The sequence below is a fragment of the Lonchura striata genome, chromosome 2 (assembly GCF_046129695.1).
Source record: "Lonchura striata isolate bLonStr1 chromosome 2, bLonStr1.mat, whole genome shotgun sequence".
NCBI classification, from domain to species: domain Eukaryota; kingdom Metazoa; phylum Chordata; class Aves; order Passeriformes; family Estrildidae; genus Lonchura; species Lonchura striata.
In genome coordinates this window covers 67061319-67087582 of record NC_134604.1, presented here as the reverse complement: position 1 = coordinate 67087582, position 26264 = coordinate 67061319, and the positions used below count along the sequence as shown (strand labels likewise).

General features: G+C 44.2%; 1 protein-coding gene across 3 annotated transcripts in view; it reads right to left on the bottom strand.

Moving 5' to 3' along the window:
• STARD13 (StAR related lipid transfer domain containing 13) overlaps positions 1–26264 on the bottom strand; it is a 286742-nt gene that overhangs the window by 106083 nt on the left and 154395 nt on the right. The window contains exon 1 of one of the 3 annotated variants that reach the window (XM_021541944.2): positions 7195–7435. The exons of the other annotated variants lie outside the window; for them this stretch is intronic. Coding sequence (XP_021397619.2) covers positions 7195–7363 — 169 coding nt within the window. The 5' untranslated portion in view covers positions 7364–7435. Of the gene's footprint in view, positions 1–7194; positions 7436–26264 lie in introns of those variants that run through there. 3 annotated transcript variants of the gene reach the window in all.

Sequence of the window (26264 nt, the reverse complement as noted above, 5' to 3'; positions counted from 1 at the left end):
TGGTGAAGGACTAGAAACAAGCACGGCAAAATCAATAAAATAAACAAACCATGAAAGACACTAGTGACACATTAAGGGGGAAAAGAATCAGATACCCTCTAGGCCATTGGCACTAAAGGAGAGAAATGACAATAAATAGACAGCGATTTTGGTTCCAAATCCTGAAAACTTTGATCACACAAACAGACTTTCCTCCAACCACAATCCAATTAAAAGAGAGTACAACTATTGCCAAAGGCCTGTAACATCTAGCTCATTAAAACAATACCAGTTGACATTATTAGGATGTATTATTTTGCTCCTTTAGCACAGGGGAAGGTTCATCTGAGTAAGTAGCAGGGCTGAGTCCTTCTTTGGCAAAGGACTTTGACTGGAAAGCAAAACATCTGGTACGTTCCAGGCAGGCAGTTTCCATGCCTGGCCGATGGTATTTACTTAAGACGTACTGCACAGCCCATTATTTTAAACCAAGTTACTTTGTCGAGTTTACCTAACTTATCACAAGGACAGAAACTTTTGTTCATCTCTGCGTCTGTATTAGCTAAAATCCCATGTGTTCTGAACTGCTATGGAGTGATTGTTTTATTCCTGTAGAATTAAACTAGGTCCTGTAACAAATGAGAGGCGAAAACCCACAAGATGTTTTCAAACTGAGTCACACACATCCTTTTCAGCCAAGCCATAACACTCCCAAGCCCTCTGAATCATAATGTCTACCCTTCAACAGCTTCTAAATAGTCCAGCTCAAGGTGCTCGAGCCCTCCTCTCTCCCACCATATTATGCTGTGATCATCTGACCCATTAAACTGAACCTGAAAGGGGAAACTCCTCAGGTTTTTAAGCAAAAAGTGCATCACAAGGCACAAAGATGAGGGTTTTCTCACTCGCTCACATTTATATATCTACAAAATTGGTATAAATAAGAAATGACACAACTAGTATATATTGGATCAAGCTCACAAGACATATAATTCATCATTTTACCCTCAAAAGCAGCTATTAAAAGGTGTAACAAACTCAACTACGGACAATTGTTTAATAACCTAGTAACAAGGGTCCTGTTTGCTCAGTCCTTTAGGCACTAATCCAAACATGTGATGCCCTATATGGAACAGCTCATATATTTGTTTAAGTGCAATTAAACATCTGAAAACATCATATGATAGGAGTAAGATAAAAAAATTGAGTGAGGCTAAGATGCTATCAATGACTACACAACTTGCACAGGAATAAAAATTAAAAGTACATAACTATCTATTGCCAATAAATAATTGTATCTGTTTGGAACATAAAACTGCAGATTTTTTAAAATTAACGTTTACAGTGCTCATGGTACAAATACTGCACTTTATTTTCAGGGATTTTTATATAAATAGGGATATAAGAAACTGAGTATCAAAAATGCTATGTATATATTCTCTTAATCAACTTTTGTGAGTAATTTTCATTTTACTTCTGTTATGTAGTATTTTATATGCCACAGTGACTTATCACTTCTTCTAAATTTAAACTAGCTCAACTTCTGATTAGTATTACTCTAGTGATTCATTTATTCAGCATGAATCTTGCACTTATTGGTTTAAATGTCTTTTAATATTACTGTCTGTACTTATTCAATGGGGTTATATGAAATTCAGTCTCCTCCATGATCAGTGCAGAAGATACATGGCACAACTACAGCTGTTAATTTCACAATTTCAAAACAAGAAAGCCTCAAGTTACAATTTCACCTTGGCTGAAATCCTGCTTTCAGTGAAATTGAGAGTAAAAGTCTCCTAACCTATAAGAAGAGCCAAGATTTACTTTTTGGTGTCCAACCTGCATGTGTCAGCTGAAGTGCGTTTGACATTTTGTGGCTGTGAAGCTTTAAGACCAGAAATAGCCACTATTATTGAATCCAATCTCCAGTACCACACAGGCTACTTCTAGTAAAATATCGGAACCTTTTTGCCAGATAGTGGCTCCAGTGAAGGCTTCTCCCTTTTAAATGTCTTATTTTAATAATAATTAATAAATGTCTCTATTAAGAACAACCTTTTAAAACTTTAATTAGCTGGACTGCACTCTTATACACAAATATTGTTTTTAATATAACACACCTCAGGGCATTCTGAGCTTATAAATACCGCTAAGGATGCTCACATTTTTTGTGTTAAAGTTTCACACAAATACTTCAACCATTTCATAGTACAAGTACATAATAAAAGTATTTTTAAAAAATCTATTATTTAATTTAAGAACTCTAGTTTCCTCAAGTCTAGGTCTAAGGACTTGAGTAAAGAATGTATAAGGAAGAAAAGATGATGAAGAAGCTTCAGGTAGCATAGGGTGTCAGTTTCTAAGGGACCTTAAAGAGTGTATGAAACAACCAACCCAAAGATGTCCCTGCTGTGGCACCTGCCCCACACATACCTGATGGTGGAGGGGGATGGACCATGTCCCAGCTGAGCTCTGCAAAGCAGCTCTGCAGTTAGGGATGTTCCTCCTGGAGCTCTGAGCAACGCCAGCCCCAGTTCTGTCCTGTCCTGCATGCCTGGGCTGGCGTGCAGACACAGAGGCTCCGCAAGAGGAGGCACTGGGAGCTGAAAGGCGGCTACAAGGTGTTGCTGTCCTGACTTACCAGCTTACAGGCTCAAGAGGTAGTAGACCACCAGCACTGGTCAGAGATGACATAAGTGAGGGTGTTTGTATCATTACCACCAAGGCTGAATCTTGCTGGTTAATCTTTCACTTTCCTGTGTTCAATCAGTGAGGTTTAAACATGTGCAGGTAAAGTAGCCAGAATCCAGAACATGAGAAAGGCTATGGTTCAGGTTGCCTGAACAACTGTATTTTGTCATCTTGGTACATCTGACCAAACTCACAGCCTTTGTTTTTTTAATTGTATCCCATTTCCCATCCTGTAATCCACACCTGTGTACATACCAGGAATTTTATATGGGCTTTTTTAATGCAGCCTATGACTACAACATTTTCACCTACATGACTTCCCTGTTCTCCTTTTGAATACAAGAGCATATTATCTTTTATGGTACAATAATAGTTGAAATTTAAGTCACTTGAATTGCATAATTTTTTTCAAGTCACTTGTATACCTCTGTAACACTTTCCACAAATCCTACTCATGCTTAGAAAAATAGAAGAACAAAACACCTTGAACTAATTAGAAAGGGAATACTATAAGACAGAAAAGTGCATTTGTTTGCACTTCTAAAACTTGCTCAAACCAGACAAATACAGGTGACCAAAGGTAATAGTAGACATACAAGATCAAAACTGAAATTGCAACACATAAGAGTATAAAACATCTGCTGAGTATTGAATACAGAATTTGCCTTGAAAAGTTGAAAATCTGATTTAATATCACTCCATCAAACAATTTTCCTCAACTGTTCTTGCCTGTGGACATAAACTGAGACAAATCACAGGACATTACGCACTGTGGGCAGGAATTTTTTCACTAAGAATAGGAATTTGTCTTATTTTTATTTGTTTCTTCATATTATTGTCATACTGAACATGCAGGCTAAGAATCTAATTTTACTGTAGATGAAAGGGAACATTTCTTTACCAGCTTGTCTATACTGGGGCAGATGTGGTTTCATTCACCTTGGCTTATACTCTACCTGTACTGCACAGTCAATGATTTCAACTTAACATTTTCAGGGTACGGCCTTAATTCTTCATTACTTTTCACCTACAGCTACTTTTTATATTTTCTGTTCTGAGTTTTGCCATGTACTGTAAAAGAAATAACAACTTTGTGACTCATGTAATATAAATTCTTGAAAGTCACCACCTTATTTATTTAAAGAAAACATGAGTAATCATTAATGAATTCTCATATAGTTACTGCATACAGAGTTTGAATAAATACCTCAGACCAAGCATGCTACACCCTGTTCCTTTACGCTGAGGCATGTGTCCCCTTCAGTGTGGAAACTAATAGGCTTATGGGGGAAAGAGAATCATCAAAAAGATCACATCTTGACATTACCTGTTTAATATCAAACAGATAATTAGCACTCACATTCACAGGCCACCTCATAATTCTGCCTCAAGGAGTTGGTGGTGTACATGAACTAAATATTTAGGACTTTCAAAGTATGATCTGATTGAAATAACAGTCTGGTTCCTGTCATTTCCCTTGTGGTAATTTTCTTTTTAGAAATGATTAAATAGTATAATTCCTCTAATGACTCATTTAGTTTATTTTTAACTAACACCAAAGGAAAATACAAAGGAAATAGTCTTCAGCAAATGTGTTTTTCAGGGAGGAAGAAAAGCTGTATTGCGATATGATAGCGTAAAGTAGCATAGTTTAGAACAGTACATGCAGCTAATGACTGAAAAGCTAGCAATATATGCAACACTTGGTATCATACTACATTACTGACCAGAAATTAAAGCTTTCACTGCTTTATACACTGTAAATTGGATATGTTATTATTTTGTAAAACATTCCTTTCACTAAGGAAAAGATTCCCCCGATATGACAATCCTACATTAGGTGCCTCCAGTCTGAAAACCAGCAAGTGAAAAATAACTGGGTAAGCAGCAGAGAGCAGGTATTCAAACAAGCCCCAGGGCAGCTTAGCACTTAAACATGTGGCAGATCTGTTTTCAGCAAAGTAATTAACAAGGCAGGATTCATCATTCCAACAATCTTAAAATGCAGGCTGGATGTTTTTCTAAACATATGCTGCAATTCAAATTATTAGATTGGAGAGGTGCTAACACAGGAATTGGGGTAGCTATGCTCAAATACTTTGTCTTAATGGTCTTAAAATGTATGATTCAAAAATATACAAATTCAAGCAACTAAATAATTATTTACATCTTTACTCAACTGGATGACTGAAAGCAAGTTTTGGTTCTCATCTTGCATCTCCTAATCTACTTTTCAATATATTATTGATAAGTTTCTGTGTGGCACTCTGCTAGTTATGAATCCCATTTGTTAATGGGGTAAAACTCATTCACCTCTAAAAGTACAGCCAACTCCACCCCTTTCAGAGTACTCTTCCAGTACCCTCTGGGAAATGGATGGGGACTGATCCAGTACCCTCACACTATTTACAGTCTGAACAAAGCAAGCAAAGAGGGTGACATGCTGACCCAGCAAAACTCGGTGAAAGTCTTGTGAGGGATTGATGGATCTAGGGTTTTCATCCAGGCTGTTAACTGGAGGTTTCAAACTGGGTCATATTAGCTAGGCTTAGATTTTTTGGTATTGCTAACCCAACTATTAGTATTAAAATTATTAGTCATTACTTGAGGCACTGTAGAAAAAAATGTGTGACTTGGTTTTGCACTAGATGTGTGTCTGCCTGCATATGGGCTTACAGACAGATATCAGCATCTATCTGCACACATAATTTCCTTACTGCTAATGAACTGACACTTGACCAACAGTGGATCCTGCCCCCAGCTTACATCAATAAAAGAAGTGATGTAGAGACGCGAAATACATAAATCTTTCATATACTGAAAGTAATATACATTACACGATCAAGGTACTATACAAATATAATTTCCACAGCTCTGTGCAGAACAGGTTGGAAGACTGTGAAAGAGGAGCAGAGGTCATTCACCACAGACTGACCATCCATGCAACAAGCTGCAGGAAGAAAAGTTACAACTTTGAAACTCCCCACCATGCAGCTTCGCTAAAGCCTCAGCATCACTGGCTGGCTTTGGCAGTCCCAGACAGATTACAGTTTACAAGAGGGAATGTTAAATAGCACCATGACAGGTAGAAGAGGTGTGTTAATCCACCATATCCTCAATTAATGCTGTTTGAACACTAAGTTGGTACTAGCACTGCACTCAAAACATTTTCAAATAAACTTATAGGGAAATAAATTACTCTTTCTTTCCATTCAATCCAGACCATACACTGGGTACACAGAATGACATAATATCCTTCCTGAAATCAGAGCTGCAGTGAGGACCAGTATCCTTCAAACATGACCAGTTCCTGAGACTGCCTTGCAAACAACCACATTTTCCTAATTGCCACAGAAACTATCTTTTTCATCTTTTTAAACCAGGCCAAAGAATTATGCATTGTTTTCTTTATAAATGCAATAAAATTTCATCACTATATTCTGTACTTCTGCCAGAGTTTGACAGCCACAGATCTAAAGAATCTTACTGGAAAGCAGCACACAAATATTGCCACTCCATTTAACTGCTGCTGGTCAAAACCTCACACCAAGTGCTGTGATATCTGCCAGATATGAAAATGAATGGTGTTATCCCTATCCCTGCCTCTAGTTAGCAGAATCAAACACCTTTTTGCAAGCGGTCCAGAAAGTGGCTTTTATCATAAGGATTTTTTTTTTTCAATATGACATTTTTCTGCATGTAGGACCACATCCACTTTGGAAACCAGTGCTCTTGAAAATGGGATTCCATACAAAATCATGATCAATACAAAACTATGTATTGATTTGGTTTATAATCCAGAAAAATCGGCACACTTGGTTAGGGCTTTTATCTTTGCATTAGCCATTGTGAAGATGATTTTAAATTGTGTGTACAGGCCAAAGTATTTGTTCTGAGGCCAATCTGCATTTAGCTTTAGTGCCATAGACAGACATTCAGAATAAACCAAACTGATACATTTGTAGTGACTGCTTAGATAACCACTTAAGCAGCTGCGGAAAGCCAAGACAATTATTTTTAAGGATATGTGACAGATTTTCTAGTACCCTGACAGTTACACACACTTGTTTCCAAAGATATTATCCCAGTGGCCTTCATCCAGTTGCACTGGACTTCTGCTTCAATTTTGATTGGGTGACCATCTACTCTTCTTTTGTGGGTTGCTATGGGCAGGTTTGATCTGTAGCAATCAGAGCAGATGGACTGATGCCAGTAACTACTCAGTCAGACAAGACGAAGTTCAGCACCTAAGATGCCACAGTAGTTTATGATTAAAAGGCAATTTTGTTAAATCGCTAATCATGCACTAGCATTTGTCTCCTGGCGGTCGGTGCATGTGTGTATGTGTGGAAACAGAGGGTATGAGTGACTATTTCAAACCCTGTCTCTAGCCAGATAAATTTGGAATAGAGACAAGAAACGAGCCTGAAACATGAGGCATTAAAACCTGTACTCTTACGAAAGGGCAGACCGGCAGACCCTGCGCCAGCGCCGGGCTACGGAGCGCTCCTGCCAGCAACTCACCTTGCTGAATTTTCGTCACCAGCTGGTGCCGGGCGAGAATCCTGCTGGTCCTGTAGGGAGGGCGCCGGGCGGGCGGATCGCAGCGCCAGAAGAGCTCCTGGCCCTCGGGGGACACCGCGTTCAGGTAGAAACAGGCGGTGCCCGCCGCCCGGGGCACCTGCTTCAGCATCGCCGCTGCCCGGGGCTGGCCCCGATCGGAACCAGGGCGAGGAGAGCAGGGAGGCTAAAGCCCCAGGGAGCTGCGAGGAGCGAGCGCTTTAAATGCAAAAGGAGTGCCAAGAGCTACTACGGCTCGGCATTCCGGCTCTCTCCCACATGATCCGCGCGGGCCAATCGCTCCCAGCGCAGCCTGTGGAGCGGGACAGCCAGCCTGCCCCAGCCCCGCACAGCCCGCCCCAGCCCCGCACAGCCTGCCCCAGCCCCGCACACAGCCTGCCCCAGCCCCGCACAGCCCGCCCCAGCCCCGCACACAGCCTGCCCCAGCCCCGCACAGCCTGCCCCAGCCCGGCACAGCCTGCCCCAGCCCCGCACACAGCCTGCCCCAGCCCCGCACACAGCCTGCCCCAGCCCCGCACACAGCCTGCCCCAGCCCCGCACACAGCTCCTGCCCCAGCCCCGCACAGCCTGCCCCAGCCCCGCACAGCCTGCCCCAGCCCCGCACACAGCCTGCCCCAGCCCCGCACAGCCTGCCCCAGCCCCGCACACAGCCTGCCCCAGCCCGGCACAGCCTGCCCCAGCCCGGCACAGCCCGCCCCAGCCCCGCACACAGCCTGCCCCAGCCCCGCACACAGCCTGCCCCAGCCCGGCACAGCCTGCCCCAGCCCCGCACACAGCCTGCCCCAGCCCCGCACACAGCCTGCCCCAGCCCCGCACAGCCTGCCCCAGCCCCGCACACAGCCTGCCCCAGCCCCGCACAGCCTGCCCCAGCCCCGCACACAGCCTGCCCCAGCCCGGCACAGCCTGCCCCAGCCCGGCACAGCCCGCCCCAGCCCCGCACACAGCCTGCCCCAGCCCCGCACAGCCTGCCCCAGCCCCGCACACAGCCCGCCCCAGCCCGGCACAGCCCGCCCCAGCCCGGCACAGCCCGCCCCAGCCCCGCACAGCCTGCCCCAGCCCCGCACACAGCCTGCCCCAGCCCCGCACAGCCTGCCCCAGCCCCGCACACAGCCTGCCCCAGCCCCGCACAGCCTGCCCCAGCCCCGCACACAGCCTGCCCCAGCCCGGCACAGCCTGCCCCAGCCCGGCACAGCCCGCCCCAGCCCCGCACACAGCCTGCCCCAGCCCCGCACAGCCTGCCCCAGCCCCGCACACAGCCCGCCCCAGCCCGGCACAGCCCGCCCCAGCCCGGCACAGCCCGCCCCAGCCCCGCACAGCCTGCCCCAGCCCCGCACACAGCCCCTGCCCCAGCCCGGCACAGCCTGCCCCAGCCCCGCATAGCCTGCCCCAACCCCGCACACAGCCTGCCCCAGCCCCGCACACAGCTCCTGCCCCAGCCCCGCACACAGCCTGCCCCAGCCCGGCACAGCCTGCCCCAGCCCGGCACAGCCCGCCCCAGCCCCGCACACAGCCTGCCCCAGCCCCGCACACAGCCTGCCCCAGCCCCGCACACAGCCCCTGCCCCAGCCCCGCACACAGCCCCTGCCCCAGCCCGGCACAGCCTGCCCCAGCCCCGCATAGCCTGCCCCAACCCCGCACACAGCCTGCCCCAGCCCCGCACACAGCCCGCCCCAGCCCGGCACAGCCTGCCCCAGCCCAGCACAGCCCGCCCCAGCCCCGCACACAGCCTGCCCCAGCCCCGCACAGCCTGCCCCAGCCCCGCACACAGCCCGCCCCAGCCCGGCACAGCCCGCCCCAGCCCCGCACACAGCCCGCCCCAGCCCCGCACACAGCCCGCCCCAGCCCCGCACACAGCCTGCCCCAGCCCGGCACAGCCTGCCCCAGCCCGGCACAGCCCGCCCCAGCCCCGCACACAGCCTGCCCCAGCCCCGCACACAGCCTGCCCCAGCCCCGCACACAGCCCCTGCCCCAGCCCCGCACACAGCCCCTGCCCCAGCCCGGCACAGCCTGCCCCAGCCCCGCATAGCCTGCCCCAACCCCGCACACAGCCTGCCCCAGCCCCGCACACAGCCCGCCCCAGCCCGGCACAGCCTGCCCCAGCCCAGCACAGCCCGCCCCAGCCCCGCACACAGCCTGCCCCAGCCCCGCACAGCCTGCCCCAGCCCCGCACACAGCCCGCCCCAGCCCGGCACAGCCCGCCCCAGCCCCGCACACAGCCCGCCCCAGCCCCGCACACAGCCCGCCCCAGCCCCGCACACAGCCTGCCCCAGCCCGGCACAGCCTGCCCCAGCCCCGCACACAGCCTCTGCCCCAGTCCCAACCTGTCCCAGTTCAGCCCCGCACAGCCTGTCCCAGCCCCAGCCTGTCCCGGCAGCTCCCCGGCTGGCCGGAGTTTACCCAAGCACGGAGGGGCTGCACCGAGCCGCTTCAAAAAGCAAAGAAGAAATAGTTGAAGTCGTTCTAAAATGAGTGTTTCAGAGTACTCAGAGCTGCCGAAACGCTTTTTCTCCTCTGCTCTACGCTGCCCAGCTGTTGACTCATCTCTGGAGATGATGCCCTCGCTTACTTTTCTAAAAATCATACCCCTGTTTGCCAAGAAAAAGTCCGTTTACGGAAGGGCAGTCTGAATCTCCAAAAACCGCATGGTACAAGGAGCACTGGAACAAGCAAAGCCCTTGGGATGAAAAAAATTCAACAACACCTAGCAGCAGTCACTCAGCAGTAAACAAAACCCAAGAGTCCCTAACATTAATGCTACCAAGAACTAGTCACAGCCTGGAAGAGGGAAAGGAGATGGAGATTTTCTCTGTTATTCAGGTTTCTTGCCATAACATCTTTTTTTGTTGTTGTTGGTTTTTCTCAACAGACAGAGGAGCATGTGTTTTTGTTCTATCCTCACATATCAACCACTAAGTTAGCAGAAGATGCTATTTATTTAATTAATCATATGGAAACAGAACATTGCCATTTTTTATCAGCAGGAGGGCAGCAAATCTGAGTGAAAATATACTGAAAATGCCTTCCTAAGTGAAATAACTTTTCATTATATTTTTAAATACCAATATTTTGGATTAATACACCCCTAGTGTGTGCTGATTTCTAAGAATTTTGGGAAATTAGTGATTTCTAAGAATCCCAGCTCAGGAATGATGCTGCCATCTCCTTGCCCCTTCCCATGAGACCAGTGTCAAACTGGGGCCTGGCAGCTAACAGCACTGTCAGAGTGGCTGCAAGCCCCAGGCAGCAAGGGCTCAACCCCCATCCCAACCCATGGGGGATCTTGACCTCTGGAAACTCTACCTGGACATCTATATCTGCATTGGCATTATTGTCTGTGTCCTGTTTTCCAGACTTGAGGCCAACAATATCTCACAACATGCCATGGTACAATGGAGCTCTCCTCGCAATCCGTGCCTCACAGGTGCTGACCAGGGCAGGGCCATCAAGTGGCACTGCCTGGGACCTGCCTCTTCATAGAGGACAAGGCAGATATAGTCACCTAAACATGAGAGGGAGAAGGACAGCTCTTGTTCACAACTATTCATTAAAATTTTGCTCCATGCAAACCCCCTTAGGGCACATTTTTACTGCGATGCAATCTGTTCGCATTACACCTTACGAATTTTATTCCTCATCAATGTGAGACTTGTGCAATGCCATAAAATGGAGAAATATAATTCCAGATACTAGAAATTTAAAATGAATCCTGTAGACTGGAAGTCTTTATTACCTGTTATTACCATTAACAGCACCTGCAAGTGCTGTACATGCTGCCTTTTGCTCCAGGTATGCCTGCATGGTCTTCTCTGAGGCTCTAAGCAGAGACTTCAAACTCAAGAGCAAAGACATGGCACCACTACCATCTATACTCCCAAACAGGACTGGGCACTGGCACCCAGGCAGTAGGACTAACCAGTCTCCTCTCTGCCTTGCTGTGCAAAGAGGAAAGGCAGGATTGCTTCACGGGTGTGAGCAGACAGAGCCTGAACAGCAGGGAAGAGATGGCTCCCATTCCTACCCCAGCCTGCCAAGCCAGTGTGTCAGTCACTCTGCTCCCATTTTTCAGGAATAAATATCCCAGAGACCCCGAAATGTCAATGGCAGGCACAGTGTTTATCCAAAGAGACATTACTTCCATGCAGGGAAATTTTTATTTGCTTAATCTACAGTTCTTTGATCGAATTCTATTTTAAAAATTCTATTGCTAATGCAAAGCAAGTATTACAATTTGATACCACTCTGCTTAAATAGTCAGGATTTCTTCTGTTGGAAAATGTATTGACTTTTTCAGCTAATGGCATTCTGCATTCTTCCTTGCAATACTTCCAAAGTCTAGGAAGCAGTTTAAGAGAAATGTAATGCTTCAAAAGCCAGTCCAAAGAAACAACCATGGCAAGAGCCTAAGTAAGGTGGATATTACTAGTGGACACATCCACTAAGGGCTCAGCAAGCCCAGTTTAAGGGCTCAGCAAGCCCAGTTATATGTTTGTAGCAGACAGCAGAGCACCAGCCTCAGTGCCTCCGTGCTGCCTGTCCTTCCCATGCCCCACCAGAGCTGCCCTGACAGCTTCCCAGCAGCTCATCTCAGAGGTCACAAAGGACAGAATAAGAAGCCTCTGTTGCTGAATGATGACTTTCCTCTCAGATACGAGGGTCCAAACATAACTTCAGAGCCAGAGGGTTGCCCCAGGCTCGGTGCTGATGAGTGCTGCTTGTGCTGAGGCTGAATTCTTTGGCTTCAGTCCAGTACTTGCATAGTAGTCAAATAAAACAAGAAACAACAAGCGTTAGCTGGTCTTGTTTGAAAGCTCCTGTGCTTGAAGTTGTGCATGGCGAAAGATAGAACTAGCCCTCCTTGCATACTTTTAAAATTACTGTATCCTTGTTTGGTGACTGCCTTGACACTCACTGTTTTAAAAAAATTTGTCATTCAGACGAGGAAATTCCATTGGACACCAACCTCTCAGACAAGAACTACTAGAGAAGTCTAAGCTGTTATATAACAGCACTAATTAATATTTCAGTCTCAGTCTACAGACTGTTTCTGGAATAGTTAATAGAGCAACACTGAACTTCATGCGAATGCATCTCATAAAAGCACTTCAAAATGCACTTCCTCGTGCATTTTACAAGCACTATGAGGGAGCTCCAGCATACACCTGAAATTGCTGCCAGTCTTGACAGAAGCACAACCCATGAGATGAAAACCCAACCTCATGCTTTCACGTTGTGACTGATCTATAGGCAGGAAAGGAGATTCCTTCATAAAATTATGTCTGGAATTAGTAGGGTTTTTTAAAAATGGATCAGAAATGTCCACACTGGTATCTATAGTGCAATAATCCCATGATGACAACCAGTGACTTGATAGATACTGAAATACTATGGGATATCAGGAATCTTTAGTTAAAGGCTTATTCATATAGCACAGTGCTTTTGATGACTGCATGGACTTTGTATAACTGGCACAGTCAGCTCAAGGAGTCATACTCTTCTCTGTATGCATTCACAGGCAGAACTGCAACACTTCATTTCTGTTAATTGATGTTAATGTCTCTCTGACACCTTTTCTCCCTGAAATGGCATTTGGTGTGAGAAAGGAGTAAATAATTGGCAGGAAAAGTTGCCCCAGGGCTGCTCATAGATACTGCAGTACCTCAAGCAGTACAGATCTGCTTCCCTTTCACTGTGAGTGAGGTGCTGACATCAGCTGGAGAAAACAACACAATGTATTCTAGAAATGCTAAAATATATTTGATGACAAACTACTTCAACAATCTACTTATGATTGGCTTGAGTTTGTACACACCACCTTAGCCTTAGAGTATTATTCCAGGAGGCAGTGCTACAGTGGGGTACTTGAGGATAAAATTGAGATGAACATCAATCTCCCATCTGCATTATGAATATAAATACAAAATATAACTATAACTATAACTATTAAATATAAATATAACTATAACTATTAAATATAACTATAACTATAGCTATAAATATAAATATAAATATAAATATAAATATAAATATAAATATAAATATAAATATAAATATAAATATAAATATAAATATAGAACTGACTTTATAGTCAAGAGTGCTGATTTACAACTTAGAATGCACACCTCCCAGTGAACTGTGAAATAGGTCTGTGATGTTGTACCTGGTGTGGAGTTCTCCAGGCTTGGATTGAACCTGCTGTTCTCACACAGTAATCAGCCACTCGATCTTCCCGAAGTGGCCCATTTCCCTTTTATTGTTAGTTGCACTTATCTCGTTATTTCACATCTAAAATATAATGGCAACTTGACAGCCTCTCTTCCTTAGAAAGTACTGGTTCTATGAGAACAAAACAGTACTTCTATCCACTAGAGGAGCACATTTGTTATTAACATTAGTGACATGTCATTAGAAGAAGCAGGAAACTCTTGTTTTCAAGTCACAGAAGAAAAAACTCAGGCATGTGTTTTCAACTTTCTGATCTCTGGACTCTCTTCTATAATTCTGTGGGTAGAAGAATGGTTCAGTTTGCTGGATTATGGCCTAACTCCAATACCTTATATATGCAATATATCCTGGATACTGAAGTCCTATCCACATATCCCTATCCTATCCACACATTTTATATTTCTTGCCTGTTTCTGCCTTTAGAGATGCCTGCACAGCAGCTCATGTACTAAGCACAGGCAGTTTCTCCTTTCTCAAATTCAAGAAGAGAAAAAATTCACATGTGGGGAGCCCAAAGCCATGTTTAGGATGAAGCTGTTACTGCTTTCTATGTTTTGAATCTTATCTCTGGGACTGGGACTTTTAAAAGCAGTTCATTGCCTGCTGTTTAGGCAAAATATTTCATGTTTGAGGGGATTACTACAGGCTGCAAATTTTTCATAGAGGGCATGAAACAGCAGGGAGTCTAGAGCAGCCAGAAATGCTCCCCTCTGGCTCAGAGGCACTTTGACTTTCTTCCTGAGGCTGTGCTGGGGCACTGAGGCTCTGGAGCTCATCTGGGGCTGCCAAGAACCAGACTGGGGCAAAAGGAAAATAGTTTATGTGAGATTTCTGCATTGCCAGGAAGTGAGATGGAGACGGCTAATAGCCGCACAGAATTACAACAGAGGATTGTTTCACTGGAGAGCCCAATACTGATGTGTTCTGAAAGAAAGTCAGCTGCCGTGTCAACTGTCTGATAGTGAGTTTTAAAAATGAACACTGCTACACAGGGCTTCTTATGCATGAGAGACAGGCTTACACGCACCCTTGAAGTTAAACTTCAAACCAGGAGATGAGGCTTCTGAATAGTATATCATATCCTTTTCTTCCAGTGTCCCTGTTCCAGCATCAGAGGACAATCCATTTGCATTTTAAAACCCGCCTGTTCAGTGGATAGTACTGCTACATAAAATACCTCCTGATTACAAGAACATCCTGGCCACAGCCCAAAAGCAGAATATTAGAAATTATGTGCAGGAGTACAACAGTAGTACATTTAGGGAGCAAAATGATGGCAGGGAGGTGATTGTCTGACCACCCACCCAGGCAAACTTATGGAAATAAGAACACATGCAAAAAACCAGGAAGATGAGGGTCAAGGCAAGAAAGTGTGATTCATCTCATCAGTTCTCCTGTAGAGGTGCTCAGGATGCTAAATAAGCAAAATTAATAGTAACTGATTTGATAAAGGCTCCTCCAAGATCCTCTACCAAGCAATCATAAAGAACCTCAGCTATCATAGATAAAAAGGAAAAGGCGACTTGTGGTTTAATGACAGTGTAAAGACAGGAAACAAAAGTAGTAATAAATAATCTATGTTCACAATGGGATTAGGTTCCCAGAGGATTCACGCAGACATTAGTGTTGGAATCTGTTTTGTCCACTATCCATACATAGGTTTTACAATGGGACTGAATAATCAGTTGGCAAAATATAATGATGATACCAAATTAGTCTGTCAGTCAAACGAGAAATTGGTTGTAAACACTGAAGGTGTTTACTACTAGATTGACTGAGAAGGCCTTAAAATTTAAGCTTTTGAAGGCTGATAAATATATGGGACCACAAACACCCTAAAGATAACACAGTACACAGTGATGAGATTTAATGGGGCTGTTATCTCTATGGAAACAGGTCTTGCATAGGTTTATGAAAATCGATTACAAGTTCTCAGTAGGAACAAAAAAACAGCAAAGTGGATTTTAAAATTTTTTGGAAAAGCATTTGAGTGCAGACCAACAAAATATGCTGTTACAAATGTCTGCTCACCATTTGGCAATTGTGAGGTCTTTTCTCACAGTGGATAAAGTTGGGAACAGTAAGTGGGAGTAGGGTCAAAATGAATGAACATAAATAATTCTCCATATATGTATAGCTGACCCCTGGAAATCATTGTTAGACGATACTGTGGTTGCCAGAAGTTGGCAGAACTCAAAAAAGGATAAAATTCCTGGAAGAAATATTCAGCAAGGGCCATTAAGCACAAAATTTCAGCTTGTGGCTCAGGACCTCCTTAAACCTGTGAATGCAGGTGGGATACACAACAAGTACAAAATCACTCTATACCTATCCAAGCATTCTATTTTTCCAAAAATAGCTGCATCGGCCCACTGGCCAACTGGCCATGATACTGGTGGCCATTTGTGTTGGTCTGACCTGTGGCCACCCCACTGGGGCTGTTCTGAGCAGGAGTGGCCAGTCTGTGTTCTCACCTGAGCTAATCAGATGTACCACCCCACAGCCTATGTAAATGTGGGCTCCTAAGAGCACTGCTAGTGCAGAAATGCATCAAAATAACTGCTCCTGTGGTCTGTGGCTGCAGCCTGTGGAATTACAGTATTTCCCTGGGCACAGCCTCTCCGTGCCCTCCTGTCAACATTTGCTGGTGAAGTGCAAGCTGCTGGTCTGTTGGCCACAAAGTCAGGCTCAGAGGATGCGACCTCTCTGTCCCTTCTGCTCTCCCAAGGGCTTAGAAGAGACCAGAGCCCCTGGATGGTTGGTAAGATCATTGGAAGGGGTCAGTTGTTTCATCCAGTGCCTGACTGCTAATTTAGGCATTATGGTCTCACTCTTGTTCAGTTTTTAAACATTTTTCCTCAGTCAAACCACACCAGCATATGAATAGAGACTCTATTTGGCTTAGCTGAACTCTTCACAAGCCAGGAATAGTGAGCATCCCACACTATGTAAAGTCCCTAAAGAGTGTTGAGTGGCTCTCAACAGTAAATTCAGAAAGAAACACAACAGTTGGGTAATAGAGTTCAAAAGAGGAGACATTTCAGGTGGCAGACATCTGCTAAAGTATTTGGAGAATATTATGGCAGAAATGAGCTAAAAGTAGTTTCCATACCCTTAGTGCAACTCCATATGCTGAATCTATACACAAGTTCCTAAAACTAAACCCACAGGAGCTCTGTAAATATATTTAAGTAGTGGTGGGCTTACACACACCCTAATCTCACAGTCTCACTAACAAAGTGTTTGGATAACACACTGATAACATAAGGAAGTGTTTAGATAAACTTAGTTCCTTGTAGTTATCCAAATACATTGTAAATCCCCACACAGCCCTACTGCTGCTGTCACTCAGTCACAGACAAACATACCTAACTGAGCCTTTGCAGACTTCAGGTAAGGGCTTTGCTATTTATTTTATTTCAAAAGCACTCCAGTATTATCATGATCAAATGGGCAAGAGATGAAATAATCAAGTTTTGATCTGGTTTTGACAGAAGATTTTCCCTCTCTCCATGCTAGAGAACCAATGCCAAAGTCAGATTTCGTAAAAGTTTTTAAAAAGCAACGTGGCAGAACAGAATAATTCTTGGCAACACTATTTCAAATACAGCAGCAGGGGACTGTTGTCTGGGAACATGAAATTCTCCAGGCTCCTTGAAATCAATGAATACTTGTTGCATGATTTCAATCTATGGCCCAGTAAGGCAGACAGACACGATGGTTAGAGCACAGGACTAGCTGGCAGTGGCTTGCTGGAAGATTTCAGGGAAGTTGTATAACCTATCTCTGTACACCAGTTTCCTGACTGATAACAGTAATATTTGCCTTTCTTACCTATTTTGGTACCTGTGTGTAAAAAAAGAGAAATACAATTTTGTAGGAAGATTAATTTTCCTTACAAGCAATATCAGTCCACTAGAGGCAGACTAAAATCTACTGCAACTGCATGAGCTAAAGAGAAAATAAAAACCCCTTAAAATGGTCTTACACTTGTAGTGGATTCTTTAAGATGAGACACCTATTGCCTAAGCCTACAGATGGCCAGAGATTTCCCAATGTATTATTAAATGCATGTTATCAGATCTTATCAGTTCTGTGTAACAAGGATGTAGGGTTGTACATGTGGCTCTGCAGAGCAGTGTGCACTAACCAATAAGCTGAGTCTGGACTCTAGGGCTGGACTGCTGCCTTGTACTCAGGGAAGTAGCCTGTAGGATACATATAAAGTATTTTGTTCACTGACAGTTGGAATTCCTCCTTATTTATTCTACAGTCCCCAGGCCATGACCACCAGGACAGCCACTAGGTACAGCAAAGCCATCCCTTGTCTGGTTCCTGACCCAGGAAAGATGGGGCTTTTGCTAATGCATGGGGGAAGTTCAGGTTACGGTGGGGTGGCAACTGTTCCTGGAGAGAGATGTCCTTTGCAGAGGCTGGTAACCTAATGAAGCAAACTGAATTAAGCCTCATGGCAGCCACTGTCCCTGGTGCAGAGTGGGGACATCTGGCCTGACACATGGCAATTCTGTGCTGTTGCTGCGAGGGTGAGTGGGGGCAGTGAATACAGCACAGAGCTGAGGTCTGTCCCCATGATGTCTGGGTATGGGCCTGTCCATGCCCTGCAGAACAGGGTGCACATGACATTTTCTTCCCATCACCAGAGCCAGAACAAAGGCCCAGTACAAAAACCACCCTGGATGAGCAGAGAATCTGGTCACTGTCCCAGCCTTCAGGCTGAGCCACCACCTCACAGCAAGTGTGACCAACACACCTGCACACTTATCTGGCTGCATAATATCAGCTCTACTGGTGTCTGATTAGCAACCTCACAAATAAAGAAGCTGAGAGAATATGAGACATGCATGGATCACTTATTCCTTACTCAAAGCTAAAATTTAGCACAATCCACAGCAAGTGTTCTGTATAGCCCCATCTGTTTGGAGCAGAAAGAATGATGCCTATAGCTTTTAATCCCAAATTATTTCTTTCTTCCTATCATAAAATTTAGGAGTATAAGTTACATATATGTATTTTCTTAAATAAACAAAATGATAAAAAGCCCAAACAAATCCTCAGAATAATTCCAGGCAGAGCTTCCACAATAAAACAATAGTGGGACAGTTTACAATATTGATATTTATGAAGTGGACAAGTCCCTGGACAGGATTTTCTGTCTTCTAGCAACCAATTGCTCTATGCATAATATAAGCATTTCATTTTAGACTCCATATTTCTTGCATACTTCTTTTCACTCACATTTTGCCCTGTGTTAAATACACACCATGGAGCTGATGTGTCTCACTGGATAATGCTGCAGGTGGTTGTTTTTTTTAACAGAGTGGAAACTTACCAAGTAGCAGGAGCAGTAGAGAAGAAAGGGCTTTCTGGAGCTCCCTTTTGAGCCACCATGCTGCTCCTTCTGAAAAAGGGCAGGCTGCCTGCAGCTCTCTTTCTCCTTAGCCTGCCTTTGGAGAATGCTTCCAGTGTACAGGAAGGGCCAGAAAAAGTCTAGAACCTTCAGCACTGCAGGGAAGATGAACTATTTTCCAGCAAACATTCCTTCCTTTTCCTCCAGTCCCCAATACAGGTGTACTTCCTTTCTGCCCCAGTTCACACACTCCCTTGCACACCCTCCTTCAGCAGCCACTTACCAAGACTCTTCCTCTGTTGGTTCCCCTTCTGTTCGAAATAGGCACACCAAGAGAGTTGGTTGATAAGTTCCATTCCAGCTATGAATTTCTTTTTACTCTCTCAATTAAAGAGTGATGAAAATATTGCTGTCTGCTCTCATGTTTATCCTGGCATCCTATCGCATCCTTCTCACAGGCTTTCTCCCTGTCCCACTGTCTGAATATACAGCTCTGTTTCAAATCAGTCTCACAGTGTTCCTCATTTGTTGTTGTCTACTTAAGGTGTTGCTCCATGTTTATGGAATGTAGTTTTACTGGAAAAATTCCTTGGCCAAAATCTTCAAAAGGAACTACTCATCTTGGGTCTGTTTTCCTTGACACTTGAAAAGCTCTGACTTTTTGGGAAGGTTGGTTTCCTCAGTCTGGACATAAGACCTCTTTGAAGTATCTCAAGTTGGGCAACAAAATATTGCAAAACTGAAATTGCACCTGACCATGAAGAAGGTTTGTCCTGTTTATGTTTGCCAATTTTTTTTGCCTCTTGCTCTATCAGATTTTGACAGGCGAGTGCTGTTCTTAGCTATAAGAACATGAAATTAAGGCAAAAGTGGGTCCGGAAGGAAGTTTCCAGACCATGTGTCTGTCATGGAGTTCTTTTGCTCCAAGCCAAAATTCACTGTATACCCTCTAAGTGCTCAGGATTTGCACATTTGTAGCTGAGTCCGGAAGTGACATTAAAGGACTTTGCATGTACTCTCGGATTGCAAAAGAATGAAGCAGAGATTTGCATATTTCAGTCTTTATTTTTTCTCCTTTTATGTCCTGGAGAGCTTATGACAAATAATATACTCACTGGTTTCTAATATGTTACCAAACATAATAGGTTGGATGATAAATTAAAACCAAATGGAGTTCTGAATGTTTTGCTTTCAAGCCACTAGCAAGCCTGTATTGCTTTAAAAATAAAATATGTTCCCACTTTGCTCAGACTAGTGGCACTTCACTTTGCTCAGACTAGTTACACAGAGGCAACTCTGACCATGACACCTGGGAATGACATAAAAATAACTTTTTAAAATAGCAATTGTGATGTGAGGGATTACAGGTCTGCAGAACATTTCAAACGGGAAACAGTGTGTTTCACAAGCTTAGGTGTAGCTCATCTAGGAAGTGCACAGTCACATCACAAACCTCCCGTTTACTTTGCTCCTAATTGGCAGTCCTGTTAACCACATCAACAAAGAACTATTTACTGAAACCTGGAAGCTAAGCGGCCATACAACAAACATGGTCATACCAGGTTGTTATACTCTTTCCTAGTCATTCACTAGAAGCTGTTTTGAAAAACATGATACCTAAGCGTGATGGACTTTTGTGCTGACTGAGGACACAGCAAAATAAATATTCATAAATGAAATAATTACCTACTAGGTTGAAAAGTTAATTTCAGAATGCACTTTAGAACACGCATTTTGAATTCTGTATGGCTGCTGCCCCTGTTGCTTAGCTAAGACTATTAGGGGTCACAAGTAAAATCATGCAGCTTTTATTACAATGAATTCAGAATGTCTTATAAAGATGTGTAATTCACAATCTGACTCCCCAGAATAAACTGGAAATGAAGAAATACATTTATGCAAGGCTCAGGTACACTGGCAGGTTACTGTCAGAACATGTTCCTTTAAGTGCATATACAAGTGCCACTGAAGTCTCAGGTGCCTCATCAGCTCCATCTCTTGCTTTGCTGACTTGAGGTACCTTAGAATGAAGCCAGAGATGTTATGAGCAGCAATCTCTAAAATTAAACTTCTGCACTGCTAGTGGCTCACTGATTTCCATATCAAAGGCACTTAGGTGGCAGCTGAAGAGATGACTTTTCCCAGTCTGTCACTGCAAGCAGGTCTTTGGTGCTGTCACTTGGCTAGGATTATGGCAAGAAATAAGCACCACCGTAGGGCAATTCATTCCCCTTGTCTCACACATCTATTTCAGGATGACAGGTCTGGCTTTCAGAGGTACCTATTTCTGTCTTGACTGTAAAGGACCTGGTGTAACTAGCTCAATCCTTTCAGAAGGCATCCCCACTAGACTCACTGCTTTCAAGTCAGGGCAGATGCTTTTCACTCAGTATGTTATTTATAACATGAATCAAAATTGTGTGGACATAGCATAAAATATAGCTTGCATTCTGAAGACTAAAAGAAGCCTAAGTGGAAAAGGAATGAATATTTCTTTTCTCGAGTATTTCTGTAAGTTGACACCGCTTAGTTGACTTGGCTGCTACATTCCCATTTTGGGATTCAACCTCAATCTGGAGTTCAGGTTGAAGCTATGATACTACAGGACTGGCAGGTACATTAGTGGCTGTGTCACACAACTTGGGAAGCCAAAGAAATGCCAACATGGATTGTATTCACACCTTCATTGGCAAGACGAGTCTAAGGATGCTGTCCTTGGGCTAGGAGTCTTTGCCTCTATTATTTCACTAGCAGGGTCTGCATAGAGAATGGCTGAAAACTGTTATGTGCTAAGAAACCCAGGGAAGAATTAAATGTTAACTTCTTTTTACTCATTATTTCCTACTTATGTTATTGTTGAGTGTTTCATCCCTGCAATTGTGTGAACATGTATGTTTTAGTTAGGCATCTACTGGCAAAACTGAGATGAGGCTTCCGGTGTAAAACAATGCCCTCTATTAAAGAAATAAGTCATCAAATAAGGCCATCTATAAATAGAAAGGGTTGTAAAAACAAATAGGGGAAAGCATCTGGTTTGCAGCATCTTTGCACCATTTGCAGTAGCTAAATCTGGAGTCAATTAATGACCTGTTTATTTTCCAAAATTTCAGTAAAATGCCTTGGCAAAAACTTAATCTGTCTCTGGAGAACATCTTACTTCCTTCCATATGTTGCCCGATCTGTCATAGCAATAAACTTCCCAGTTTGAAGATCCCTAATGACTGCACCGATGCATTCCATAAAATAAGAGATAATGGTTCCAGCTCTCTACAAGTCATGGCCCTCCCTTAAGAGAAAGCAACACAAAGGAGTACAAGAGCAAGTGAGTGCCCTGTGTTACAGCCTCTATTGTGACCTAAAATCCAGAGATTTAAATCAATTCCTACCTACAATTCATCCCAGCTGTTTTATAATCCCTATGAATGTGATAATTTCTTTAAAATGCTGCCATGCCACAATTAATGTATATGCCTTGGCTTTGTAAACATTTGTCCTGCTGTCCTTGTTTTTTAGGGTGCCTTCCAAAGAAACAGCTTAGGTTGTTTAGTAACTACGCATGTTTATGGTTTTGTATAAAACAAACCAGATGTTTCAGAGTCAATTTTATTTGGTGTTGTCTTGTCTAGCCTAGATTCTGAAATTTATTTGTCCTCTATTTGAATCAGATTAGGTATAGTATCTTCTGTTTTATTACATGTTGGAAATATGGATGTTCTGGTACCTTCCTCTTTCTGATGAACTCATATATCCAACCATACTGATTAAATAGATAAACTTTTTTAGAATAAACTACTATTGGTTTAGAAGTTAAATATAACAAAACAGACTAGTCCACATGATTTGAATATTTAATAATTTAAATTTATACTGCATTTAAGTGCTCTGCTGAAATCAGACCATAATCAAATTATCAGTTTTGTTCTGAAACAAAAGCACTTGGAGCTGCTAGGGATAGGCAGCGACTGCAAATGTAATTACAAAAATACTTATCTGCCTAACTGATATAAAACTATGTGTTTCTGATTCTCTGTGGACAAATGCTTCTTTATGTTCTGGAATGATGGAATAGGTCAAGTTGGGATGATGAGTGGGTCAAGCCATCCTTACATCAGAATGCAGGGTTTCTGTTGATTTTAGAGAAGTTCTTTATTCTCCTCAAAGTGACAGGCAGGAAAACAAATGATCGAAGTCTTTAGCTGATAATGCAGCTGCAAAACTTTCTTCCCAGGAAACAAACTGGGCAAGTCCCAAACACCTCACCATGTGGCAGAAATTCACATAGAGGCTCAATGTATGTATGTATGTTTGGTTATGCACATTAAGGGTCAGCACTGACATTCTGAATTTTCACTGTGTCTTTTTGGTAATACAATTTCCCAATTTATTCAAAAGAAGCTGGTGGGCTCAATGTTGTCATGGTGCTTGAAAATTCTCAACTGAGAAAAGTAAAGAGAAGATATGGTAAAAGTAAATGAAGTAAAAAATAATGCAGAAAAGAGGAATTAATTGTCATTTTTACCCTCCTATGATATCAGAAATAAAGTGATACTGAATAAAAGTTTAAATGTACAAATTAAAGTCTAACAATTGAAGAGAAGTGTGTGCTACACATTGGTTTTACTTGCAAGTACATGATTTGAGTCACTAGTTATACTGTTACCCAGCAGGCTAACACCCATCATTTTTCTTTAATTACCAAGTCCTCTAGCAGCTGAGTTATATACTATATAATTAATTTCTGCTACTTTGTTTAGTGAACTATTCTGAAAATGAACATTTACCTTCTTTCAGATAGTGACTTCCACAAATGGAAATGGTGCTGGCCTTTGCTGAATATCCTCACTTCATCACATCTATACAAACACCCTATCCCCTGTGACTGGGGCATGAGCGAAGGATTTAACTCAATGTAACTGAAAGGAAGAACCTTAAGCCTCCAGAACCCACACCTAGCATGACAGCAGCAGGCTGAGGGCCACAAATAAAAAATAAGCCCTTAGGGAGCACTGATGAGCAGGGTGTGGCACTGCAGTGTGCAGGAAGGGTGTGAGGCAGTGCCAGCCCGGCCAGGGAGCAGTGGGACCCACCTGGCAGAAAGCCACTGCCTCGCTGAGCTCCACACCCGGCATGGCTGGCACAGCTGGCACAGCTGCCCAGACAGCGCTGGCAGGAGCAGCTGCCAGTACTGGGCGGCACCTGTGAGCACAGCTGTGGGAGGGTGCCCAGGTGCAGGAACTTCTCTGCTTAATGACAGGATGGGAGGTCAACAGCCCACCTGAGGTGTATCTCACCTATACCCACAGCATGGGCAACCAACAGGAGCAGCTGGAAGCCACTGTGCAACAGGAAAACTATGAGACAGATGCCACCACAGGGATGTGCGGATGATTCAAACAACTGGAGTGCTGTGGTGAGTAGCTACAGACTCTTCAGAAAGGACATATGAGGAAGGAGTGGTGGTGGGATAGCTTTGTTAGAGAGAGGTTAGAGAGTTTTGATTATCCAAAACTTGATGACAGTGATGACTGGGTTGAGTGTGCATAGGTAAGAATCAGAGGGAAGGCCAAGAAGACAGACATCCTAGTGGGCCTCTGCTGTAGATCACCCAAACAGGATGAAGAGTCAGAAAAATTATTCTCTAAGCAGCAGAGAAAAGTCTCAAAATCAATAGCCCTTGTTCTCATGGGGGACTTCAGCTCACCAGACATCTGGAAACAAAAGAATCTGGCACGTGCCATTATTAAATTTCATATTGTTGGTGATTGCCCAGCCCTCTATAAAAATATCTTGGCAGGGCCCCTGTGCCTTTGGGGAAGTCAACAGCGCCTCCCAGTTTAGCATCATCAGAAAACATAGTATACCTTCAAGTTCTGTATCCAAGCTGTTTATGAACACACTGAAGAATACTGGCCTCTCTATCTTTTGTTGGATGCAGGGAGAAACACAGTGACAAAGGATGAGGAAAAGGCTGCAGTACTTAATGCCTTTTTTGCCTCAGGTATTAAATAGTAAGAACAGTTGTTCATGGGATACTCAGCTCCCTGAGCTGAAAGACTGGGACAGGGAGCAGAATAAAGCCTTCATAATCCCAGGGGAAATGGTCAGCAACCTACTATACCACTTAGATGCACACAAGTCTATGGGATCAATTAGCATCCACACAAAAGTACTGAGGGAGCTGGGAGAAGTGCTCACTGAGCTACTTTCCATCATTTACCAGCAGCTCTGGCTAACTGGGCAGGTCCCAGTTGACTGGAAGTTAGTCAATGGGACACCCATTTAACAGAATGGTCAGAAGAGGATCCAGGGAACTACAGGCCTGTCAGCCTGACCTCAGTGTCAGGGAAGGTCATGGAACGGACCATCTTGACTGCTGTCATGTGGCACGTGCAGGATAACCAGGGGATCAGACCCAGACAGAATGGGTTTATAAAAGGCAGGTTCTGCTTGACCAGCCTGATCTCCTTCTGTAACAAGGTGACCCACTTAGCAGATGAGGAAAGGCCATGGATGCTGTCTACTTGGACTTTAGTAAAGCCTTTCAAACCTTTTTCCACAGCATACTTCTGGAGACACTGCTTATGGCTTAGAAAAGTGCACTCTTTGCTGGATAAAAAACTGGACGGATGTCTGTCCCCAGAGAGTGGTGGAGAATGGAGTTACATCCAGCTGGTGGCTGGTCACCAGTGGTGTTCTCCAGGGCTTAGTACTGGGGCAAATTCTTCTTAATATCTTTATTGACAATATAGGGAACAAGGGGATTGAGTCCACCCTCAGTCAGTTCGCAGGTGAGGCCAAGCTGGGTGGGATTGTTGATCTTCTGGAGGGTCTGCAGAGGGTCTGGACATAATAGGTCGAAGAGCTGAGGCCAGCTGTTTGAGTCTCAACAAGGAGAAGTGCAGTGTCCTACACCTGGGTCACAGTGACCCCATGCAGCACTACAGGCTGGGGGCAGCGTGGCTGGGAAGCTGCTTGGTGGAAAAGGACCTGGGGGTGCTGGTTGACAGCAGCTGACATGATCCAGGACATGCCCAGGTGGCCAAGAAGGCCAGTGGCCAGCAGGACCAGGGCAGTGATTGTTCCCCTGTACTAGTGAGGCCACACTGCAAATCCTGTGTCCCTCACTACAAGAAGGACATTGAGGGGCTGGAGCATGTCCAGGGAGGGGAAACAGAGCAAGGGATACCATGGAGGTATTAAAAAGATGTGTTGGTGGCACTGAGGGACATGGTTTAGTGGTGGACTTGGCAGTGCTGGGTTAATGCTCGGACTTGATGTTCTTAAAGGTATTTTCTAGTGTAAATGGTTCTATGACTTTTTTTTTTTTTAATTTTGAAACATTTATTGAACCAAGGCAATCTTTTGGGAGTGTTTTTAAACACTACTTCCCAAATTTCAAATGAGTACCATATGCATAATGAAA